Source organism: Aquila chrysaetos, chromosome 20 (assembly GCF_900496995.4).
Source record: "Aquila chrysaetos chrysaetos chromosome 20, bAquChr1.4, whole genome shotgun sequence".
NCBI classification, from domain to species: domain Eukaryota; kingdom Metazoa; phylum Chordata; class Aves; order Accipitriformes; family Accipitridae; genus Aquila; species Aquila chrysaetos.
In genome coordinates, this window is record NC_044023.1 from 14,284,686 (window position 1) to 14,302,691 (window position 18,006).

General features: G+C 59.9%; 2 protein-coding genes across 5 annotated transcripts; one reads left to right on the top strand and one right to left on the bottom strand.

Moving 5' to 3' along the window:
* Window positions 1–12,220, top strand: IMPDH2 (inosine monophosphate dehydrogenase 2). Of its 2 annotated transcripts, XM_030043410.2 has the most exons (15): window positions 30–172; window positions 274–322; window positions 432–533; window positions 873–947; window positions 1,391–1,597; window positions 3,790–3,877; window positions 4,497–4,696; window positions 5,782–5,872; window positions 6,616–6,711; window positions 8,106–8,177; window positions 10,393–10,536; window positions 10,796–10,940; window positions 11,026–11,169; window positions 11,555–11,638; window positions 11,960–12,220. In XM_030043410.2, exons 1-15 carry the CDS (start codon window positions 75–77, stop codon window positions 11,979–11,981), a joined length of 1,617 nt encoding a protein of 538 aa, XP_029899270.1. In that variant the 5' UTR covers window positions 30–74; the 3' UTR covers window positions 11,982–12,220. The 2 variants fall into 2 exon arrangements, with proteins under 2 accessions (XP_029899271.1, XP_029899270.1); XM_030043411.1 differs by lacking the exon at window positions 8,106–8,177 and having other exon boundaries at window positions 1–172.
* A 637-nt stretch (window positions 12,221–12,857) lies between these two features.
* Window positions 12,858–15,640, bottom strand: NDUFAF3 (NADH:ubiquinone oxidoreductase complex assembly factor 3). Of its 3 annotated transcripts, none has more exons than XM_030043419.2 (5): window positions 15,572–15,640; window positions 14,776–14,968; window positions 14,606–14,672; window positions 14,140–14,240; window positions 12,858–13,944 (listed from the first exon to the last, which is right to left on the bottom strand). In XM_030043419.2, the coding sequence occupies exons 2-5, from the start codon at window positions 14,872–14,874 to the stop codon at window positions 13,849–13,851; spliced, it is 363 nt and encodes a 120-aa protein (XP_029899279.1). In that variant the 5' UTR covers window positions 14,875–14,968; window positions 15,572–15,640; the 3' UTR covers window positions 12,858–13,848. The 3 variants fall into 3 exon arrangements, with proteins under 3 accessions (XP_029899279.1, XP_029899277.1, XP_029899278.1); XM_030043417.2 differs by lacking the exon at window positions 15,572–15,640 and adding an exon at window positions 15,246–15,316; XM_030043418.2 differs by lacking the exon at window positions 15,572–15,640 and adding an exon at window positions 15,258–15,314.
* Between the last annotated feature and the right edge of the window lie 2,366 nt (window positions 15,641–18,006).

Consider the following 18,006-nt stretch of genomic DNA (forward strand, 5'->3'; position numbering starts at 1 on the left):
CCGTCGGGGAGCGCGTGCGCTCGGGGGCGCGCGGGGCGGCGGGCACGCGGCGGCGGCGGCGGCGGGCCGGCGCCATGGCCGACTACCTGATCAGCGGGGGCACCGGCTACGTGCCCGAGGACGGGCTGACCGCCCAGCAGCTCTTCAGCTGCGGCGATGGGCTCACCTACAAGTGAGTGGGACCGGGACCGGGACCGGGACCGGGATCGCGGCGCGGGGCCGGGCCGGTGCGGTCGCTGACGCGTGTCCCCCTCGTTACCCTCCCTCCCCCAGCGACTTCCTCATCCTCCCCGGCTTCATCGACTTCACGGCGGACGAGGTGGTGAGTAGCCGGGGCGGGGGAGCGGGCCGGTGCCCGGGCCGGTGCCCGGTGCCGCCGCTCACCACCACCCCCCCCCGCCCCCCCCGCCCGCCGCCTTCCTCCCCGGCAGGACCTGACCTCGGCGCTGACCCGCAAGATCACCCTGAAGACCCCCCTCATCTCCTCCCCCATGGACACCGTCACCGAGGCCGACATGGCCATCGCCATGGCCGTGAGTGCGGCCCCGCGGGGCGGGCACGGCCTGCCGCCGCCCCGGGCCGGTCCCCTCCGCCGCCGTTACCGGGATGGCGGGGCGCTGGCCCGGGGCGGGGGTGGACATGCCGTGCGAGGCACAGACCTTTCTGCTCTGGGGTCGCCTCGATGCTCCAGAGATCCCCCCGAGGCGGCGGGTACGCACCCCGCTCGCTCGCCCGCCCCCGGCTCTGCCGCACCGGCTACCCCGAGGGCGGCCGGGCTGGTCCGGCTCTCCGTGCCCAGCTGCTGGATCCGCCCGGGGAAGGGCCGGGGGGGGGGGTTTGGCAGCGACTTACAGCCGCCTTTGTGTTACCAGCTCACCGGGGGAATTGGGTTCATCCACCACAACTGCACCCCCGAGTTCCAAGCCAACGAGGTGCGCAAGGTGAAGGTGAGTGGCTGGAACGGCTTCGTGGCGGTGGGCAGCGGGGTTTGGCCCTGCTGAAGGAGCTCTGAGAGGAGCTCACGGTTAAAACGTGCCGGATCTTGGCGCTTCAGAACGGTAGCGCTGCCATGGTTGCCCGCACAAACCTCTTGTTGCGTGTTAGGAGCTGTCCTACGCGCAGGCTGGGATTTGAGAACTGCCAGGCCTCCTGGCGTGGGAACGTTCCCCATAATTTCAGGAAGGAGGTTAGCCTGGGAACTCTTGGGAATCTAACGCTACTTGGGTGAGCCTTGGTGCTGGTTTGGGAGTCATCCTGTCGGTGAGCACATGGCCAGGTTGGGTGGTTGCAGACCTTTGTGAGCGGCCGCAGTAACCACCAGGCACGTGTTCGGCTTCTGCTCGGTCTGGCGGTGCCGCTTAGCCTGGCTGCTGAATCTGCTTCTTTTCAGAAATACGAGCAAGGATTCATCACAGACCCCGTGGTGCTGAGCCCCAACGACCGAGTGCGAGATGTGTTTGAAGCGAAAGCTCGTCACGGATTCTGTGGGATTCCCATCACGGACAATGGGAAGATGGGGGGCAAGCTGGTTGGGATCATTTCATCTCGAGATATTGATTTCCTGAAAGAGTCGGAGCATGACTTGCCTCTTGGCGAGGTGAGAAGGGCGTGTCAGCACCTGATGGATGCGAGCGTTGCGTTAGGAAGCAGCGTGGCTTGTGATAAGGAGAAGGGTGAGCGCGTGGCTGTGAGGATGCCGCACCAGCTGGAGCGAGCAGCTCCATGTTAGCTCTGTGGGTCCATCTTTAACTGTATTTCCAGGGGAGAGTGTCTTGTTCATTTACGTGCTCTCTGCGACTCCTGCAGTGCAGATACAGGAGAGTGGCCGTGCAGTTAGCGTTCGCGTGACTCCTCCTGTGGGGTTATCTTTCAGTGTTGTGAAAGCCGTCCTCTCTATAGCTGGTGCTCTTCCCTGGTTCAGTAATTAATTCCTGGTGTTCCTGGCTGCTGCTGTGGTCCCAGATAGCATGCTGGCACTGGCCAGGGCTGTAGCAGCTGCGCTGTGCCCAGGAAGCCCTCCAAGCACTGACCTTCCTTTTCTGGACTACCTTTCCCTGTGTGCCTCATCTAGGCTACTTGCTCTTTAAAATAACCCCCTGAACTTGGAGACTGGCAGTTTAGCCTTTATAATGCTACACTGTGAAACTCCCCTCATACAGGAGAACGTTCTCTGTGATGCCGATGTTGATTCCTCTTAGTTCTGGCATTCCTGTTACACGAGCTGTGTAACTGTAGATCTGCGGCACTGTCAGGTTACACCACCGGTGCCTCTTGCCCAGGCTCTGCTCTTGACTCATGACTATTTTTAGCTCTTGCTGCCCAAACCTGGTATCACATGCTCATCCCTGTTTGGTTTGAAATCGCCTATAAATACCTGTAGCAAGAATCTTAAACCAGGAGTAGGTTATAAAAGTGCACATGGCCCTTTGAAGCGATGCTGGCCCATTCAGAGGAACCAGATAAGAATCTCCTCTCATCCTTTATGTGTGGATCATTCAGCACTGCAAAGTTGGAAGCTTGCTGCTGTTAGTGTTTGGTGCTTGCCTCTGTCACCAGGCAAGGCTAGGGAAATGAATGGTCTCCTAGATCTCTCCCCGCTCGCTGTCCAGCACTCGTCCTACTGAGCAATTTGTTGCCATCCAGTTAAACACGCAGGTCTCCTGTAGCTCGGGAAGCTCATGGATCCCACAGGCTTAGGGAGTGTGTCAGGGCACATCCGTGATTCCTCAGGCTTTTCCTGAGATGTGGGTTCTGTCACAGAGAGGATTTTGGGTGGATGCAAGCAGGGTGAGCCTCTTTCCTGATGCAAAATGTCTGTTCTGGTGGTATAAATAACTAAAATGTTCCCTCTTTTCTTTGTTGTGTGCAACTAATCTACTTTCCTTGAGGGTTAGAGAGTGTTCCCTTTTAGCTTTGCTGGGCCTTCTTGAGTAACCTTTTTTATGAGAACATCCCACGTGAACTTTGTGATCGCAGAATGCTGCGGGTGGGAAGGGACCTTGAGGTCTCTCGTCAAGCCTTCTGCTTGAGGCACGTTCAGCTGGACCAAGCTGCGTGGGGCTGTGTCTGTGTCTCCAAGGATGGAGAGATTTCGCTGCCTCCCTAGGTTGCTCTTCCAGTGTTTGACCACCGTTGTGGTGAAAGTTTTTTTCTGTATACCACGTCAGATGTTCCCGTGTTCCAGCTTGTGTCTGTTGCCCCTTGCCGTTCCACTATGTTTTGGTGCTTGTTTGTCGAGCGAGCATGGGTGAGCGTGTTTGTTTGGACTGAAGCGACTCCTTTGCCCTATTGACATTGCCAGCAGCAGCGGTGGGTTATTCTGAGCAGAGCCCTTCCAGAGCCTCTGTGCTGGGGCTTGCTGCCTGAAAACAAGCTTGGGGGTAGCGTTTCTGCCAGAACAGCATGGGACTCTGGAGGTCTCTCCAGCCCTTATTTGCCTGTGCTCTATTAAAGGGGAGGGCTGCTTGGGTGACATCCCAAATGAGGGTCATCTGAGAGTCGTCCCTTGCTTCTAGGTGCTCTCCCTCAGCTTGCTGAGGCCCTCTGTCATCTCCTGTTTTCACTACACCAATGGGTTTGGGGACTGATGGCCGCTACTTGCATGGGGACAGCCCATATGAGGCTGTTCCTGTGTGTTTCTGGAGGCGTGTTGCTGTGCTGTGGGCTTCTTTGTCTGTAGAGCACTCCCGCACGGCTGTTGCGGAGCATTTCACGTGGGCAGAGGGGTTTGGTATTTTCAGATCAGTGCGAAGGAGTTCTTGTGACTTTTTATCTTCTCCCTCCCACCAGATTATGACAAAGCGGGAGGATCTTGTTGTGGCCCCGGCTGGCGTAATGTTGAAAGAAGCGAATGAAATTCTGCAAAGGAGTAAAAAAGGTACCTGTGAATGTCTGCAAAGTGAGGGAGAGCCATGGAAGCGCTGGGCTGGGAGCAGTAGTGGGTGAATGTGGGCACGCGTCTGTCCGTGGGTGGAACATGGGAGAGCTGCGTTCCAGCACAGTGAGAGGACAGTGAGGAGAGAGTGCCCACAGCCCTCTGCCAGGGTACAGAGTTCACATGCGTTCATCTCAAATCTGTTTGAAGTTGAGGGATTCTTGGCAGCCCAGGAGCTGAAGAGCGCCTGGCTGTCCAGCCACACGTCTTCAATTTGCTATTCTGGCCTTCACATTTTGGCACTCAGTTCAGCTCTGTTAGGGTTTGGTAGTTTGACTTTTAACACAGTGTCGTGATTCTAATTATTAAGAAAGATGCAGTTTTTCTATGGTCAGTGTGAAAATACTGAGTCCTTCTCCAGTCCTGCAAACTCCTTGCTCTGTTTCCCGAAAAAGGAGTGCTGGCATCTGCGGCCAAGCAAGATTTGGTAACACACACCTCTTTGAGTCTCCACTTTGTACCAGTTGCTGCCTGCCTGATGCTCCTGGTCTGCCGCACTGCTCCAGGCTAATGTCTGTCTCCTGCAGAAATCTGCAGTGATGTTCTTTCTGTTTGTTTCAAGGCAAGCTGCCAATTGTTAATGAAGATGACGAGCTGGTGGCTATAATTGCCCGCACCGATCTCAAGAAGAACCGGGACTACCCTCTGGCTTCTAAGGATTCCAAGAAGCAGCTGCTCTGTGGTGCCGCTATCGGCACCCATGAAGATGACAAGTACCGGCTAGACCTCCTGGTGCAGGCTGGCGTGGATGCGGTAGTGCTGGTGAGCCACCCACAGGCATCACATTGGCCTGGGGGGTTTGGGTGGGCTGAGGATCTGGTCTGAATGAATCTCTCTGACAGTGGGGCAGCAGCGTGGCACTTATGTCTTCGTTACAGGCCCTTTTGTGTTAGAATATGGCAGTTTGTTGACCTCAGTCTCATTTCGGTTGGAGTCCTCAAATAAGAGGGATTCCTCTTGCCTGGGAACTTACTGACCTTGAGGGATTATGTGGGGTGCGTCAAAGCCCTGAAGACTGAGGAGAGAAACATTGTCAGTTAATACAGAATCTTCTGCAAATGCTTATTGCAGTCTGCCACCATCGTCTCTGATGTTCCTAGCTGTTTTTGAATATTTGGCTTTTTACAGTTTCCCTTCCGCTTCTTTGGTGTTTGTTACTGTGTTATTCTCTTAACTGCCTGATGTTCAGGAACGGTCAGTCCAGAGCTGCTTTGCTCGTCTCCCCTTCTGGCCTGTAAGCTTTCGGGCACAGCCGTCACTGCCTGTATTTGCACATTGTTTTCTCATTGATTGTTAGCTTGTGAGTCCACCGTGCTCTGAGGGCATGGCTGAGCAGCATTGCAGCTGGAAATATTTAACAGACACCGCGAGTTGGCTGGGTCACGGAGGTTAGCAGGGCCTGAGCACTCGGTGGTCAACATCTGGTATTTCAGCTGCTCTTCTGCGCAGCAGGGAGAGATGCATCTCCCCGCCAGCCCTTCTGGGTTTCACAAGGAACATCTACCATTTTACCTGTAGTTTGAGACAGGCCTGACGGTGTCCTGGTGGTAGAGCCAGACGGTTCTTACCTGCAGCCAGATGTGCTGCTTGTTGCCTACTGTAGAAGCCACAGGATTTAAACGTGAAGGATATTACTGAAGTCTTTACGATAAACTGCCTTGGACAGGGAAGGTACGTTCTTGTCTTGGCAGCAGCTTCTCCTCTGGTTCTGTGCTCAATTTGGGGAGTCGTCTTGCCCACTTAGCAGAGACCCCAGTAAGCAGAGTGAAGATCTGAGGCTCTTCTGGAGCTGTATTTGTAATCTTTTGCAGAAATTGTCATTGTAATTGGTTTTCTTTCTGTTGCAGGATTCCTCTCAGGGGAACTCAATCTTCCAGATCAATATGATAAAATACATTAAGGAGAAATATCCCAACCTACAAGTTATTGGAGGAAATGGTAGGCATGTGTTGAAGACTGTTCTTGTCTTTAAATTACATTTGTTTCTTAGACATAGAGGGAGCTGCAGGGACGTGAATGAAACAGTCGTCTTGGTAAATGTCTGTGAACTTAAAATGGTTTCCTCTGGCTTGTGGAACAGAGTGAGACCACTCTGCAGACACAGGGCAGTACCCTGCTGCTGCCACAGCTGCAAATATTTTGAAGCCTTTGTTTTGCAGCACAGTGTGCTACAGTCCTCTGTAGCCTGTTACACATTAGCTTCTTTTACACACCAGTTTAAAATTTTGGATGGTAATAATAATAATGAGTATTGCTCAATGTGGAAACCTAATGGAAATTTTCCCTGCCTCTTGACAGCAGAGTTCAGCAGTCCTTGTCTGTACCTGGCTGGTGTGTTACTGGTGCTGCTGTTAGCCTGTGCTCTGCCCTCCCTACCTGGTGTGGCCCAGAGAGTGCTTGGCACCATGCAGTGACCTCTGCTACCTCAGCCTTTCGGTGTAAACGTGTTGCACAGTAGTCTAAAGGGCCACTGTCATCTCACCCACTGGGGACAGCTGGGACAGAAACTCATGGCTGCTTTTGCAGATGGGCCTGGTAGCAGTGGACAGCCAGGCCTGGCTCTGACGCAGGCTGGTGCCCTGGGTAGGGGATGTTCGCAGCCACGGGGGAAGCACCAGGGCAGAGCAGTGTCGCATGCAAATCTGTTTGTCTCTCTTCAAACCAGTTTCTGCTCCCCACAGTTGTGACTGCTGCTCAGGCCAAGAACCTCATTGACGCAGGGGTTGATGCCCTGAGAGTCGGGATGGGCAGTGGCTCCATCTGCATCACACAGGAAGGTGAGAGAGATCAGCCATCTCCTAAATAGGCTGAAGAGAGACATCTGTTTAATAGAGATTCCCTGCTGAAAAGCAGCATAGGTGGGATGGACTTGTGCCATTGTAAGGGCAGTGTCCAACAGCAAGCTATCTTTTACCCGCTTCGTCCAGGACGTTCTCATCACCTGGGTCAAACCTTTGGGGTGGCAGCAGCAGCAAAGGCATTTCCCAGTACTGACCGAGACTGAGTAGAGCAGGTGTGGCACGCGTGGCTTTGCCCAAGAGGAGCTGCAGGCTCGGTGTGGGATGGGGCTGGCGGGCAGCTCTGCAGGGAGAGGGTCTTGCTGGGTCCCCAGTGCTGACAGGTGAAGTGCACTGGGCTGTCTGTGCTCCCTTTCCCTCTGGCAGCAGTGTGCGTGATGCTTGAGTATTGGTCTGCTGGGCTCGATGCCTTCCTGCAATTTCCAGGCCAAAATGGGATTTCTGGCCGTTGTCTCTGCAGTTAGCCGGAGCTTGTGTGGGGCAGAGGCCGTGTCACCCTTAGCTGAAAGGTGGAGAGCGGCATCTGCAGGGCCTGGAGGAAGGCTGCCTTGAGGACAGGTTCAGTCCTGTTTTGAACCTGGCAGGTGAGGTGCAGAGAGGTGGTGCAAGGCGCTGTAGCTCACAAACACAGCCCCTCTCTGCTTTGCTCCTTGGTCCTTGCCATGGGAGGCAGCAAGAGGGTAGCTGATGGCTGAAGGCCCTGCATTAGCTCTGCTGATTCCAGCCTGGAGCCTTTGAGCAGCCCTGGACCTAGGCTGCGTTCCTGCTTTGCCTGCCATGGGAGCGCTGGCTGTGGGGGGTTTCCCAGTCGGGGCAGTCTGTCTCGGGCGACCTTTCTAGGGAGGTTGTGGTGTCCTTGGGCTGATGCTTCCATGGCCCGAGCAGAACCAGGACACACGTATCGCCCTCTGGCTCTGAGGCAGAGGACCCCACTGAGGCATGCTCTGTTCTGCAGCAGGGTGAATGTCTCCAGAGGGTGCCTCCCCTGGCTGCTGTGGGAGGTGGGGTTGGGTGCTGGTTTTGGGGAAGGAACAGAGCAGAGGCAGAATGTGGCGCTTCACAGGAGATGTCGTTGCAAAACTCTTAACCGCAGCTCCCCAGGTTTTTGTCCCTCTTAAGGCAAGAACTCTGGCCCTTTGGGTTAGGGGGGGTCACCTCTGTGGATGGCTGCTGGGGTAGGGTGAGCATGTGCTGTGCACAGCTGGGCCCGGCTGGCTTGGATCTGGCCTCTGGTTTGGCTCAGGCTAGGAAGGGTTTGCAAGGTCAGCTCTGTCCCACACCGTATGCTCTGCCTAGTAGCAGGTCACTGCTGGGGTCCTTTGTTCTGCTGCTGTTCTTCTGTCTCTAAAATCTGTGTGTTTGTTTTTGTTTAGCTGCTCCAAAGATCCCTCCAGACCTAAAGTCCCACAGCCCCAAATGCCCTTCTACTGTCACGGGCACCTATAGTAAGTCACTTGCCCTGTTCCCAACCCTAATTACGTGTCTTGAAGCAGGACCCTGATTTGGCTGCACATGGCCCTACTGCTTGTTTGAGAATAATTTAGCTGTAGATGCACTTGGGGTTTTGTGGCTTTGGATACTGGTTTTGAATCTGAAATGGAAGCTGAGAAGCCTTTCTGAATTCCTAAAGCAGGGTCTGAACTGTCAAAGCTGAGGGCACTCAGCCCTGTCCACCCTCCACTCCAAAATCCAGTTAGGAGCCTGACTGGGCTTTCTGACTGCATCTTCTGGATCTCTAGCCGGGCATGCCCCTGCTGATCCAGTGCTGGGAGGTGATCACTGAGCAGTCAGTCTTTGATCCTGCTCTAAATCTGGCCCCAGTTGTGGGGAAGTTGTACACTGGCTAAGCTTCACTCAAAGCTGCCTCCCCTGGGGTTACAGAGGGACTTAACTGCTTACAGCCACCTTGGCAGCTGTGTACCAGAACCATGTCTTTCCCCACCAACACCTGTGGAGAGAAAGGGCTCTTCCCCTGCCCAGCACAGGGTGCAGCGTTGTCTGCTCTGTACTTCTCCAGTGCTACCAGATCAAGCAGCCACCTGAGGCGAGCCTTGGGTTTTGCCCTTTCTTCTAGTTTTGACGCACCTCAAAGGGAAAGAGGTTTTTGTTGAGGATCCCAGGTTTTCTCTAGCAGATGATCTTGTAGGGACACCCTTTGCAGATACGCTAAAAAAGACAAACCCTCACCAGACCACTCGGCGTGTGTGTGCTCTGAACCCTGCTTTGGAAGCCTGCGCTCTGAAGCTGTGGCGCTGGGCACTGGGACATTCAGAACGGTGCGATGTTCCCAGGGGCCCTGAGCCAAGCTGTTCCTTAAAGGGCTGGTCTCTCTGATTGCTCTTGTGAGGTTTCTGCAGGCCCTGCACTGTGTACAACACAATCACAGAGACTCTGGACTCTAGACCCTCCAAAATTGGGTGCTTCTCTCCACAGAGCTCTTCCCTTGCAGCGTTTTGCAGCTGCAACGTGGCCTTTAGCAGTGCAGTACCGAGCGAGACCATCTCTTTAAGACTAATGGCATTCATGTTATAGCTGGCAGACTCTCCCTGGCTGGCTGAGCCCTAGCTTAACGCCAAGTTTTGTTCGATTAAAATCAGTTCTTTCATGATCTCAGCCTGGAGTCTGGCTTCCCTCTTTCAGCAGCTGCTGCTGAGCACTGGGAGAGGAGCAACTGCAGACTCCCGGCCTCGGCAAACCTCTGCCAGGGATGCGTGCTGCCAGCGCTGCTGCCAGGCAGGCTAAACCACACCTGGAGTTCACGCTCCAAAGTACTAATCCTGCATGGCCATAATCTTACCCCAGTGTATCGGACTAACAGTGACTGGAGAAAAGGCTTCCAGTTAATTGTGGGTAAGGGAAGTCTCCCTGAGAGAAGCTTATCTCAGTGTCCTTGCATGCCTGTGGCTGACAAATGCGTCGCCAGATGTGCCCTGTGCTGGTTTTCCCTCACACAGTGGGAAGCCTCTTAACTGCTACCGACTGGGAAGAGCAGGTAAATCCAAAGCTAATAACTCCCTTCCCGTGGGGCAGCTAAACTTGACAGAATCCTTGCTATGTTGTGGGGCAGGAACATAAATTATTTCCTGTAAGCCATCAAATTACCCTGCCCGTTTCCTTTTCCACTGCTGCATGTGTTTGTGTGTGTGCAGATATATATGTATATATAAAAATATATATATATACATACCAGCTCTCTCCCAGCCAGCTGCCTTTCCATGCAAGAAGCACATCATACAGCTGCTGGGTATATGGAGAAGGGGTCTGGCACCACTAGGAGGGAGTGAGCGGTGGGACATGGCTCCAGGGATGCTCTGGAGAGGGGCTTTTGGAGTCTGCTCCCCTTCCTTCCCAAGCTCCCCACACATCTGCTGTGCACCAGGACGGGCTGTGAGTCTCGGCTGATCCCAGGCATTTGGTCAAAGACCCCAGTCCCAAGGTCACCCACAGCTTTTTGGAGTAGAGGGCCGTGAGGATGTCCTAGCAGGCATCTCCTGGGCATCCGCTTCTCTTGCAACTCGGCCTAGGGAAGGAGCATCCAGGGATTTGTGCGTTCCCGAGTGCTGGAGCATGTGTGTGCTGGAAGCCTAAAAGGGCCTGCTGGGGAGGGAACGCACTGCTGCATAGGAGCTGACCCTTTCTCTGCTCTCTCCCTGCCCGCAGTGCTGGCGTGCGGCCGCCCCCAGGCCACGGCGGTGTACAAGGTGTCCGAATACGCCAGGAGATTCGGCGTCCCCGTGATTGCAGACGGAGGGATCCAGACGGTTGGGCACATTGCAAAGGCCCTCGCACTCGGGGCCTCCACAGGTGAGTAGCGCATTGGGCAGCTGGGTCGTGCAAGTTCGTAGGGAGTCTCTTAGGAAAGGTTTCATCGTGCACATTCGTAGGGAGTCTGTTAGGAAGGGTTTCCATATGGCATTGGATTCTGGGCATGAGGGCATATACCTGCAGGTGGCTGGGGGCACGGCAGGGGTCCAGCACAGCGCTGTGCCCAGGGACCCTGAGGGTTTTGCGGTCACAGCCTTCCTGCTGCTGACATGCTGTTCTTGGTGCTCTCTTGTGCTAGTGATGATGGGCTCTCTCCTGGCTGCCACCACGGAGGCCCCGGGCGAGTACTTCTTCTCAGATGGAATTAGGCTGAAAAAATACCGTGGCATGGGCTCACTAGATGCCATGGACAAGAACTTGGGCAGCCAGAACCGGTATTTCAGGTAAGAGAGGGGGCTTTGGGGCAGCAGATCAAGCTTTTGGGGCGTCTCTGCTTCATAAACTTCCCTGATTTGTGCTCCCATGCAGTGAGACAGACAAAATCAAAGTGGCCCAGGGGGTCTCTGGTGCAGTGCAGGACAAGGGCTCTATCCACAAGTTCATTCCATACCTGATTGCTGGGATCCAGCATTCCTGCCAGGATATTGGTGCCAAGAGCCTTACCCAAGTCCGGTGAGTGCTTCCCTCGCTTGTGCTCTGGTTAGGTCACAGTGCTGCCATTTGGGGTCCCTGGGCAAGCTGTACCCAAGCTGCAGCGTGTTCTGCGTGGCCTGACCTTGCTGTAGCTCTCTTCCCTCATCTCCAGCGCACACTGTGTCATAGATTTGCCAGTCCCGGGGATGCAGGAGCATGGTCTCTTGTGGCATATTCAGCTGGCTGGGCTTGAAATGTTGGGGTTACCTTACTCTGCCTGGCTCTTAGGAGCACAGCAAAGACCATTCTGGCCGCAGCTGGAGGAGCCAGTGTCCCTCGTCCCAGCTGCTCCAGCTGAATGTGTGCCAGAGCACTGTCTTTCCTGGATGCTGGCTGGCTTGTGACGGGTGTCCTTCCCCCTCAGAGCCATGATGTACTCGGGAGAGCTGAAGTTTGAGAAGAGGACGACGTCTGCCCAGGTGGAAGGAGGGGTGCATGGCCTCCACTCGTAAGTGCTGCTGGCAGGACCCGTCTCCCCGGGATGGGTGTCACAGAGAGTTAAGCACAGCCGTCCGGTGCCTCAGCTGCCTTGCCACTGGCTTGGCATGCTGCTGGCTTCACCTGCCACTGCGCAGCTGGGCTGAGCCGCAGCATGTTGTCTGGCTTGGGCCAGCACTCCTCTCGCAGCAGGGCATGAGCAGAGGAGCTGGTCCCTGCCAGTGTACCATGGGCTGGCAGGGCAGGAGCCATTCCTAACTGCGCCTTTGGTCCTTGCCCTCGGTGAGGTGGGTTGGTAAAAGGTCCCTCTGGTTTGCTGCTCCCTTCACAGGTATGAGAAGCGCCTCTTCTGAAGGAGGTCCGTCTGTGTCTGTCATCGTGCCACTCAGCCCTGCGCCACCCTGTGCGGGAGCTGCTCTTGCTGTAGAAGTGCCATTACTCTGTGGGCTGCCTGGAGCTCCCTGTGTCCCTTGGCTGCTTCATCACCACGTGAGAGGGCCCACCTGCCACCCAGAAGTAGTGATCCTGGGCTGGCGCCTGGAGCCTTGCACGTGTTGGCCATGTTTTACAATAAAAGAGGAAAAGATGTGCAGTTGGTGTCAGCCCAGAGCCCTTCTTCCTTCTGTACTGCCCTTGTTCTACTTCCTTGGGTCTCTTCGCTTCCTCCACCTTCTCAGGAGCAGCTGATGGCCCCAGAAGGGACATGGTGTGCGTGAGGGGGAATGGGGAGGGGACATCCCCAAGACAGGGCTGAGTGGATAATGCAGTGCTGGGTGTTTAAAAAAAAAAAACCTTCATCAGTGCAGAAAACAAGTGGCTGCTGGGCAAGAAGGCGATACTGCTGGGAGCACATGCCCCAGCAGCTGCACCCCCTTGGGCTGGTCGGTGTGGGTGGTACAGATCTCTTGCCCAGGCTTCCTCTATAGTTTGTTTGCCAAAAGGTGTGTGGACAATGAACTTGGAATGGCACGGGATTATAAAGGAGCTGGCGCTTGCATTTCTGCACTCCTGACCAGTGCAAACCTCCCTGGCTTGGCTGGATTACCTGTGCTTGCAACACCAGGTGACAAAGGTATTTTTCCACCTGTATCAGTGGTGTGTGTCGTGTCATCCCCCCCCCACACACCCATGCAAATTAACTCCTGCCGAAGAGCGCGTTTACCATCAGGGTTTTGTGTCTCTAATGTTTTTGACTGGAAAAAAAAAAAAAAAATCACTCTGCAGCACGGTGATGTCAAATTACATTTACACATGCTAAAACCAGAGCCTTGAATTACAACATAATTGTGTCAAACATTCATTAATGCAGCTGACTCAAGGCTGGGGACTGCAGCCATGTCCCCCACCCGCTCCTTGGGCCCGTGGAGGTGACAGGGTTTGGGGGACAAGGCTGTGATCAGGTACATGTACCCCAGTCCCAGGGGTGGCATCCACAACCACGTCCCAGTGCAAGGCTGGGGGGGACACAACAGGACAGTGACCCTCTCCATGTCGCCTGCTTGAGCTGAGCCTGCAGGGAGACAGGGTGCAGCATCCAGGGACCACCTGCAGCTCGAGGCTTCACAAGGGACAGCAGCACTGCAGGGCGGCACAAAACCCCGCAGGAGAGCCCGGGACAGGCCAGTGCCAGCTGGGACCCACCAGTTGCCCGTGCCGGCCGTGCTCAGGGAGCTGCTGGCAGGTGGCACCCCTGGCACCACACATGCTGCCCAGGGAGCAGCCACAGCCCATCCCCACCACCCAGCCAGCTCCACAGGGCAGCAAGCACACACACCATCAGTGCGTTACAGCCTTGCTCTGCTGTGCATTAACCACTACGCAATTGCTTTGTACTTCCAATTTACATGTATTTCCCTTGTGGAGCCCCAAACGTGCCCGGGGGCATGCAGCTCACCCACCAGCCTCCACCCTGCCTTGGGGCAAGGCACTACCTCGGCAGAACGGCAGGGCTGCGGGTGAGGTGCTGCCAGCAACGCTCATGCCTCGTGCCATGCCCTGCAGCCCCCAGCCCAGAATGGGCAAGGAGGCCGAGAAGCCAGGGACTTTGGGGCAGAGCAGAGCCCACGCATTTCACAGCACCTTCCTGCGTGCAGAGTCACTACCCAGCCAGCAGCTCCGACAGTTTAGTCCGAAGCATTTCTCCACCAGAAGCGGTGACGCTCGGGAGCTTCAGGCAGGCAAGGGAAAAGCTGCTCAGCTCGCGGCCGTGGCAGGCAGCACCTACATCCCCGTGTAGGTGCCCCGTGGAGGGATGAGCCCAGCAGCTGCCACGCGCTTTTCACTGGTTAGGAAGTTGAAGGTTGCACACGCGTTTGGCTGTGAAATAGAAAAGGGAGGCAGTGAAGCCCCAGTCCTCTGGCAGGAGATGCAGCCTTTCCCCACGGGGCACACAACCCCCTCCCTCCTGTCCGTCCTTGGGCAGGCAGAGCCTGGGGGGGGATTCCCAGTGCCACCTCCTCCCCCTTCACTGGGGCGCTGCCTGTATGCACCCCTCTGCACACCCCTCCTCACCGTGTCCTGCACTTCCACAGCAATCCCGCTCTCCCGCATGTGCTTCAGCATGGCAGGGTGGAGCCGCTCCACCCTGTCTCCTGTGCCCAGCACCAGGATCTCTGCAACCAGGACATGACCGCAGGCAAGGGTGGGCAGGGCTGCACTCGGGCTGCCTCGGCCCAGACCTGCCCTCCCTGCAGGGACCAACAGCTTCCCCACAGCCGCCCCTACAGGAGCCCAAACAAGGGGGAAGCCCACCCCGCTGCACCCCTCCTGCCCCGCTGCGCCCCTCCAGCTGCTGCTGCAGAGCAGAGGGATGCCAGAGAGCAGGTCCTTCCCCCAAAATGCTGGCGGGGCGCTGCGGGGTGGGCTGGGGCAGAGCTGCACTGGCCCCGAGTGGCAGCCAGGCCCCGACAGCCCGCCACAGCTCAGGAGCCAGCTCAGGCAGGCTGTGACAGCGCAGGGCCCCGGCCGCCCCACGTACCTATTTGGGGCTCCAGCAGCCGGAACAGCGACAGACTCTCATGCGAGATGTCCTTGTAGGAGCCAACCTGCGGGGACACCGAGGGCACTGAGTGGGGCAGACCCCCCGGGGTGCTTGCCCACAGCGTGGGTGGGGGCCAAGCGGCCCAGGCCCCACCGCCGGGCACTCACGTTCCACTGGAGGATGGTGCGGGGCAGGACGGCGCAGGGTCCCACCACCAGGTTGCCGCTGATGGTGAAGCCGCGGCTGCTGTAGCCCTCGATGAACATGGTGTTGGGGGACTCCGGCTCCAGCACCGTCACCCGTGTCCGCTGGTAGAGTTCGTCGTCCGCTGGTGTGAGGCGGTGAGCCCGGCACGGCGGCCTGCGGGGACGGGGAGCGGCAGGGATACACGGGGCCCACGGCCAGCCCTACAGCCGCCCCGCAGCGAGCCCCACGGACGGCCCACAGCCACCCCCGGCAGCCCCACAGAGAACCACAGAGATCCCCACAGAGGGCCACAGAGATCCCCACAGCCACCCCCGGCAGCCCCACAGAGGACCCCACGGCCACCCCACAGCTACCCACGGCCACCGCCCCTGGGGCCACACAGCGGCCTACCCCCGGCCCAGGGTGACCTCCAGAGCCCCGGTGCCCGTACCCGTAGCCGTACCCGCCCGCCGCCCGCCGCGCCGCCGGTCCCAGCAGCCGCAGAGCCGCCACCGCCATGGCCGCCCCGCCACCGGAAGCGCAGAGAGGCCCCGCCCCCTCGCCGCGCTCCGCCCCGCCCCGCTTGCGCCCCCTGGCGGCCGCCACCGGCGCCGCTGACCGGGCTGGGACGGCGGCCCCGGGGGCGGGAGCGGGGCCGGCCCGGGGCCCCCCGGGGCTCCCACCTCCTGCCGGGGGGGCGGCGGGGAGGGACACACACACCCCACCACCACCACCACCACCCTCCTCCTCCTCCTCCGGGCCCGGGCCCGCCCCGACCTGGTGCGCCCGGGGCGGGCTGCGGCCGGCGCCGGAGCGAAACCGAAAGCGGCGGCGGGGCAGGGAGCGGCACGGCGGGTGCGGGGCGCCGGGGGGGCGGGGGCGGTGCGGGCACCGCGGGCTGCGCTGCTTCGGCCCTGCCCCCGGCGGCGCCGGGGGTCCCGCCCCGGGCGCCCCGATCCCCGCCGCCGCGGAGGGCCGCGGACCGGCCCGGGCTGCTGCGCCGGAGGCTGCGGGGCCGGAGGTGAGAGGGGAGCGGGCGGCTCCCGGTCCAGGGTCCCCGCCACCGCCCCCGGCTTCCTGGGCCGGCGGCCGGGATCGTACGCCGGGGCTCGGCTCTCTGCGCCCCTCCCACCGCTCTCTCCCGCCCGCCCGCCGCCCGGCCCTTCCCCTCCTTTCCCGGGGCTGTCCCCGGGCTCGGCCCGGCTCCCCGGCCTCCCTGCTGCGCCCCCGGCACGGCTCTGCCCCGGTCCCGTGCCCCCGGCACGGCGCGCCCCGCCGTGGGGCGGCTGCCGCCAGCGGGGGCTGAGACCCCCGAGCCTGAGGACGGCCGGCGGCCGGGTCCCTCTTCCCCCTCTCCTCCGTGCCACGCTCGGCGGGGCTGGTGGCAGCGGGTGGCGGGGGACCGGGGGCTCAGGGGGGTGCCCCGGGGCCGGGGACCCACGTCCCCCACCCTGCACCACCCAGCCGGGGCCAGCCAGAGCCCCAACACGGCAGGGGTTACCGGGAAGCTCCCCGGCGTCGGCGACGGCACCTTTCCCGCCGTCGCGCCTTGCCGTGCTGGGGTGGGGAGGCGTCAGGAATCCCCAGCACCCCACGGACCGGCACCCTCCGTCAACGGCAGGGTCCCGGGTCCCCCCCCTTGGCGAGCACCGCCTGGACCCGGTGGGGTTCCCCACACGGTTTCACTTCCCCCCCGTGGCGGGTGCCCGAGGGCCGCCTCGCCGGGGCCGGGCGGCAGATTCCGGAGGCGCTGGAGGCGCTGGCGGCAGCCGGGGCCGTGCCGTGCCGCCGCCGCCGCCGGGCGCAGGTGCCGGGGCGGGTGCCCTCCCTCGGGGACGGCTCGGGTTTCCGGGCCCCGCCGGGGGCTGCTGGGCTGGCACCAGATGCTCCAGCCCCACCGGGGCTTTGTTCGGAGCAGTTTCCTTTTGGCTCAGCCGTGCCGCCCTCCCCTTGGCACCAGGCCCGCTGCGCGGGGGGAGCCCGCGGCACAACCCCAGCTTCTGCCGGCACCCCCAGCCACAAGCGGCCCGGCTGCGGCTCCCACGCAGCTCATCCGTCCCGGTCCCCGGCGGTAAGTAGCCCTCTCCCCCTTCGGCCCGCCGGCCGCCCCAGTGTCAGGGTGGCATGGCGGTGGCCCCCGTGCCCGTCCCTCCACGGCGCCGGCGCGGGCAACGGAATCCCAAAAGCAGCTGTCCCCGCTGCGCCCAGCTGCCCTGGGGTTTCGTTACCCGCGCTCCCGCCCCCGCCTCGCCCCACGTGCCCCCCCACCCTGCTGCCCACCACCGCCCCACGCCGGGCCAGGCACTGGGCAAGAGCCGCTTGCCCCACTGCAACCCCTCCATAGGGCTGGGGCAGCGTGTGGGGGCCACACTGGGAGAAGGGGGGTGTCGGGATGGGGGGGGTCACCGGTGCCCAGCCTCGCAGCTCAGCCCTCTGCGCCGGGGCTGGGGGCTCTCCAGGGGTCTCGTGCCCCCGACGGCTAAAAGTAGCAGCTCGCTTCCTGGGGACTAACCACCGGGGCGAGCGTGCCGAGTGGCAGCCCCGGCTGCTGGCCACAGTGTGGATGTGGCCACCTGCGCCGGGGCGGTGCAGGTCGTGAGATGCTGCACGAGCTTCCTGCCACCGCCGTCCCGTGACAGGCTGTCCCTGGCCCCCCGCAGTCCCCCAGCGCCAGGAGGGGCGAGCGGTGCCTGGGCAGGATCCGTCCCTCGGAGAGAGACGGCTTTGGAATGACACGATCACTCCCGCTGAGCGGGCAGCCAGAGAGCCATCGGGGATGTCGTGTCTGTCCAAAGCTCTTTCGGCGCCTCCGAGAGCACCCCCCCCCGGGGCCGCCATGCTGCCGGGCCTCACGTGGGCTGCCTGCGGGGACCCCCCGGCGCTCTGGCGACGGGGACGGATCCGGCCTGGACCCCACTGTAAGCGGTGACGCAAGGTCCGAGTGTGCTCCCAGCCCGTGCTGGTGCGTCCCCCCCGGCCGGCCGGGCAGGGGTCCCGGGCGGCTCCTGCCCTGCGGACAGTCAGCAGTTGGTCTGGTGTGAGCAGCGATTCTCAGATCACCTCTTGGCTGTGGGTGGCGCAGGGAGCACCCCACCGTGGCACGGCCCCGCGCTGCCGGGGGGGGGGGGGGCGACACGCAGCTGCCCCCCCCCAAGCTGGGGCACACGTCCCCACTCCTGCCCCCCGGGGCTGTGGGTTCGCAATGGCTGCGG

Coding starts and splice junctions, on each gene's coding strand:
- IMPDH2 (XM_030043410.2), top strand. CDS start 75: ATGGCCGACTACCTGATCAGCGGGGGCACCGGCTACGTGCCCGAGGAC. Junction 948..1,390: donor ACGAGGTGCGCAAGGTGAAG/GTGAGTGGCTGG, acceptor GCTTCTTTTCAG/AAATACGAGCAAGGATTCAT. Junction 3,878..4,496: donor TCTGCAAAGGAGTAAAAAAG/GTACCTGTGAAT, acceptor GTTTGTTTCAAG/GCAAGCTGCCAATTGTTAAT.
- NDUFAF3 (XM_030043417.2), bottom strand. CDS start 15,313: ATGGCGGTGGCGGCTCTGCGGCTGCTGGGACCGGCGGCGCGGCGGGCG. Junction 14,673..14,775: donor GCACCATCCTCCAGTGGAAC/GTGAGTGCCCGG, acceptor GTGTCCCCGCAG/GTTGGCTCCTACAAGGACAT. Junction 14,241..14,605: donor GCTGCTGGAGCCCCAAATAG/GTACGTGGGGCG, acceptor TCCTGGTTGCAG/AGATCCTGGTGCTGGGCACA.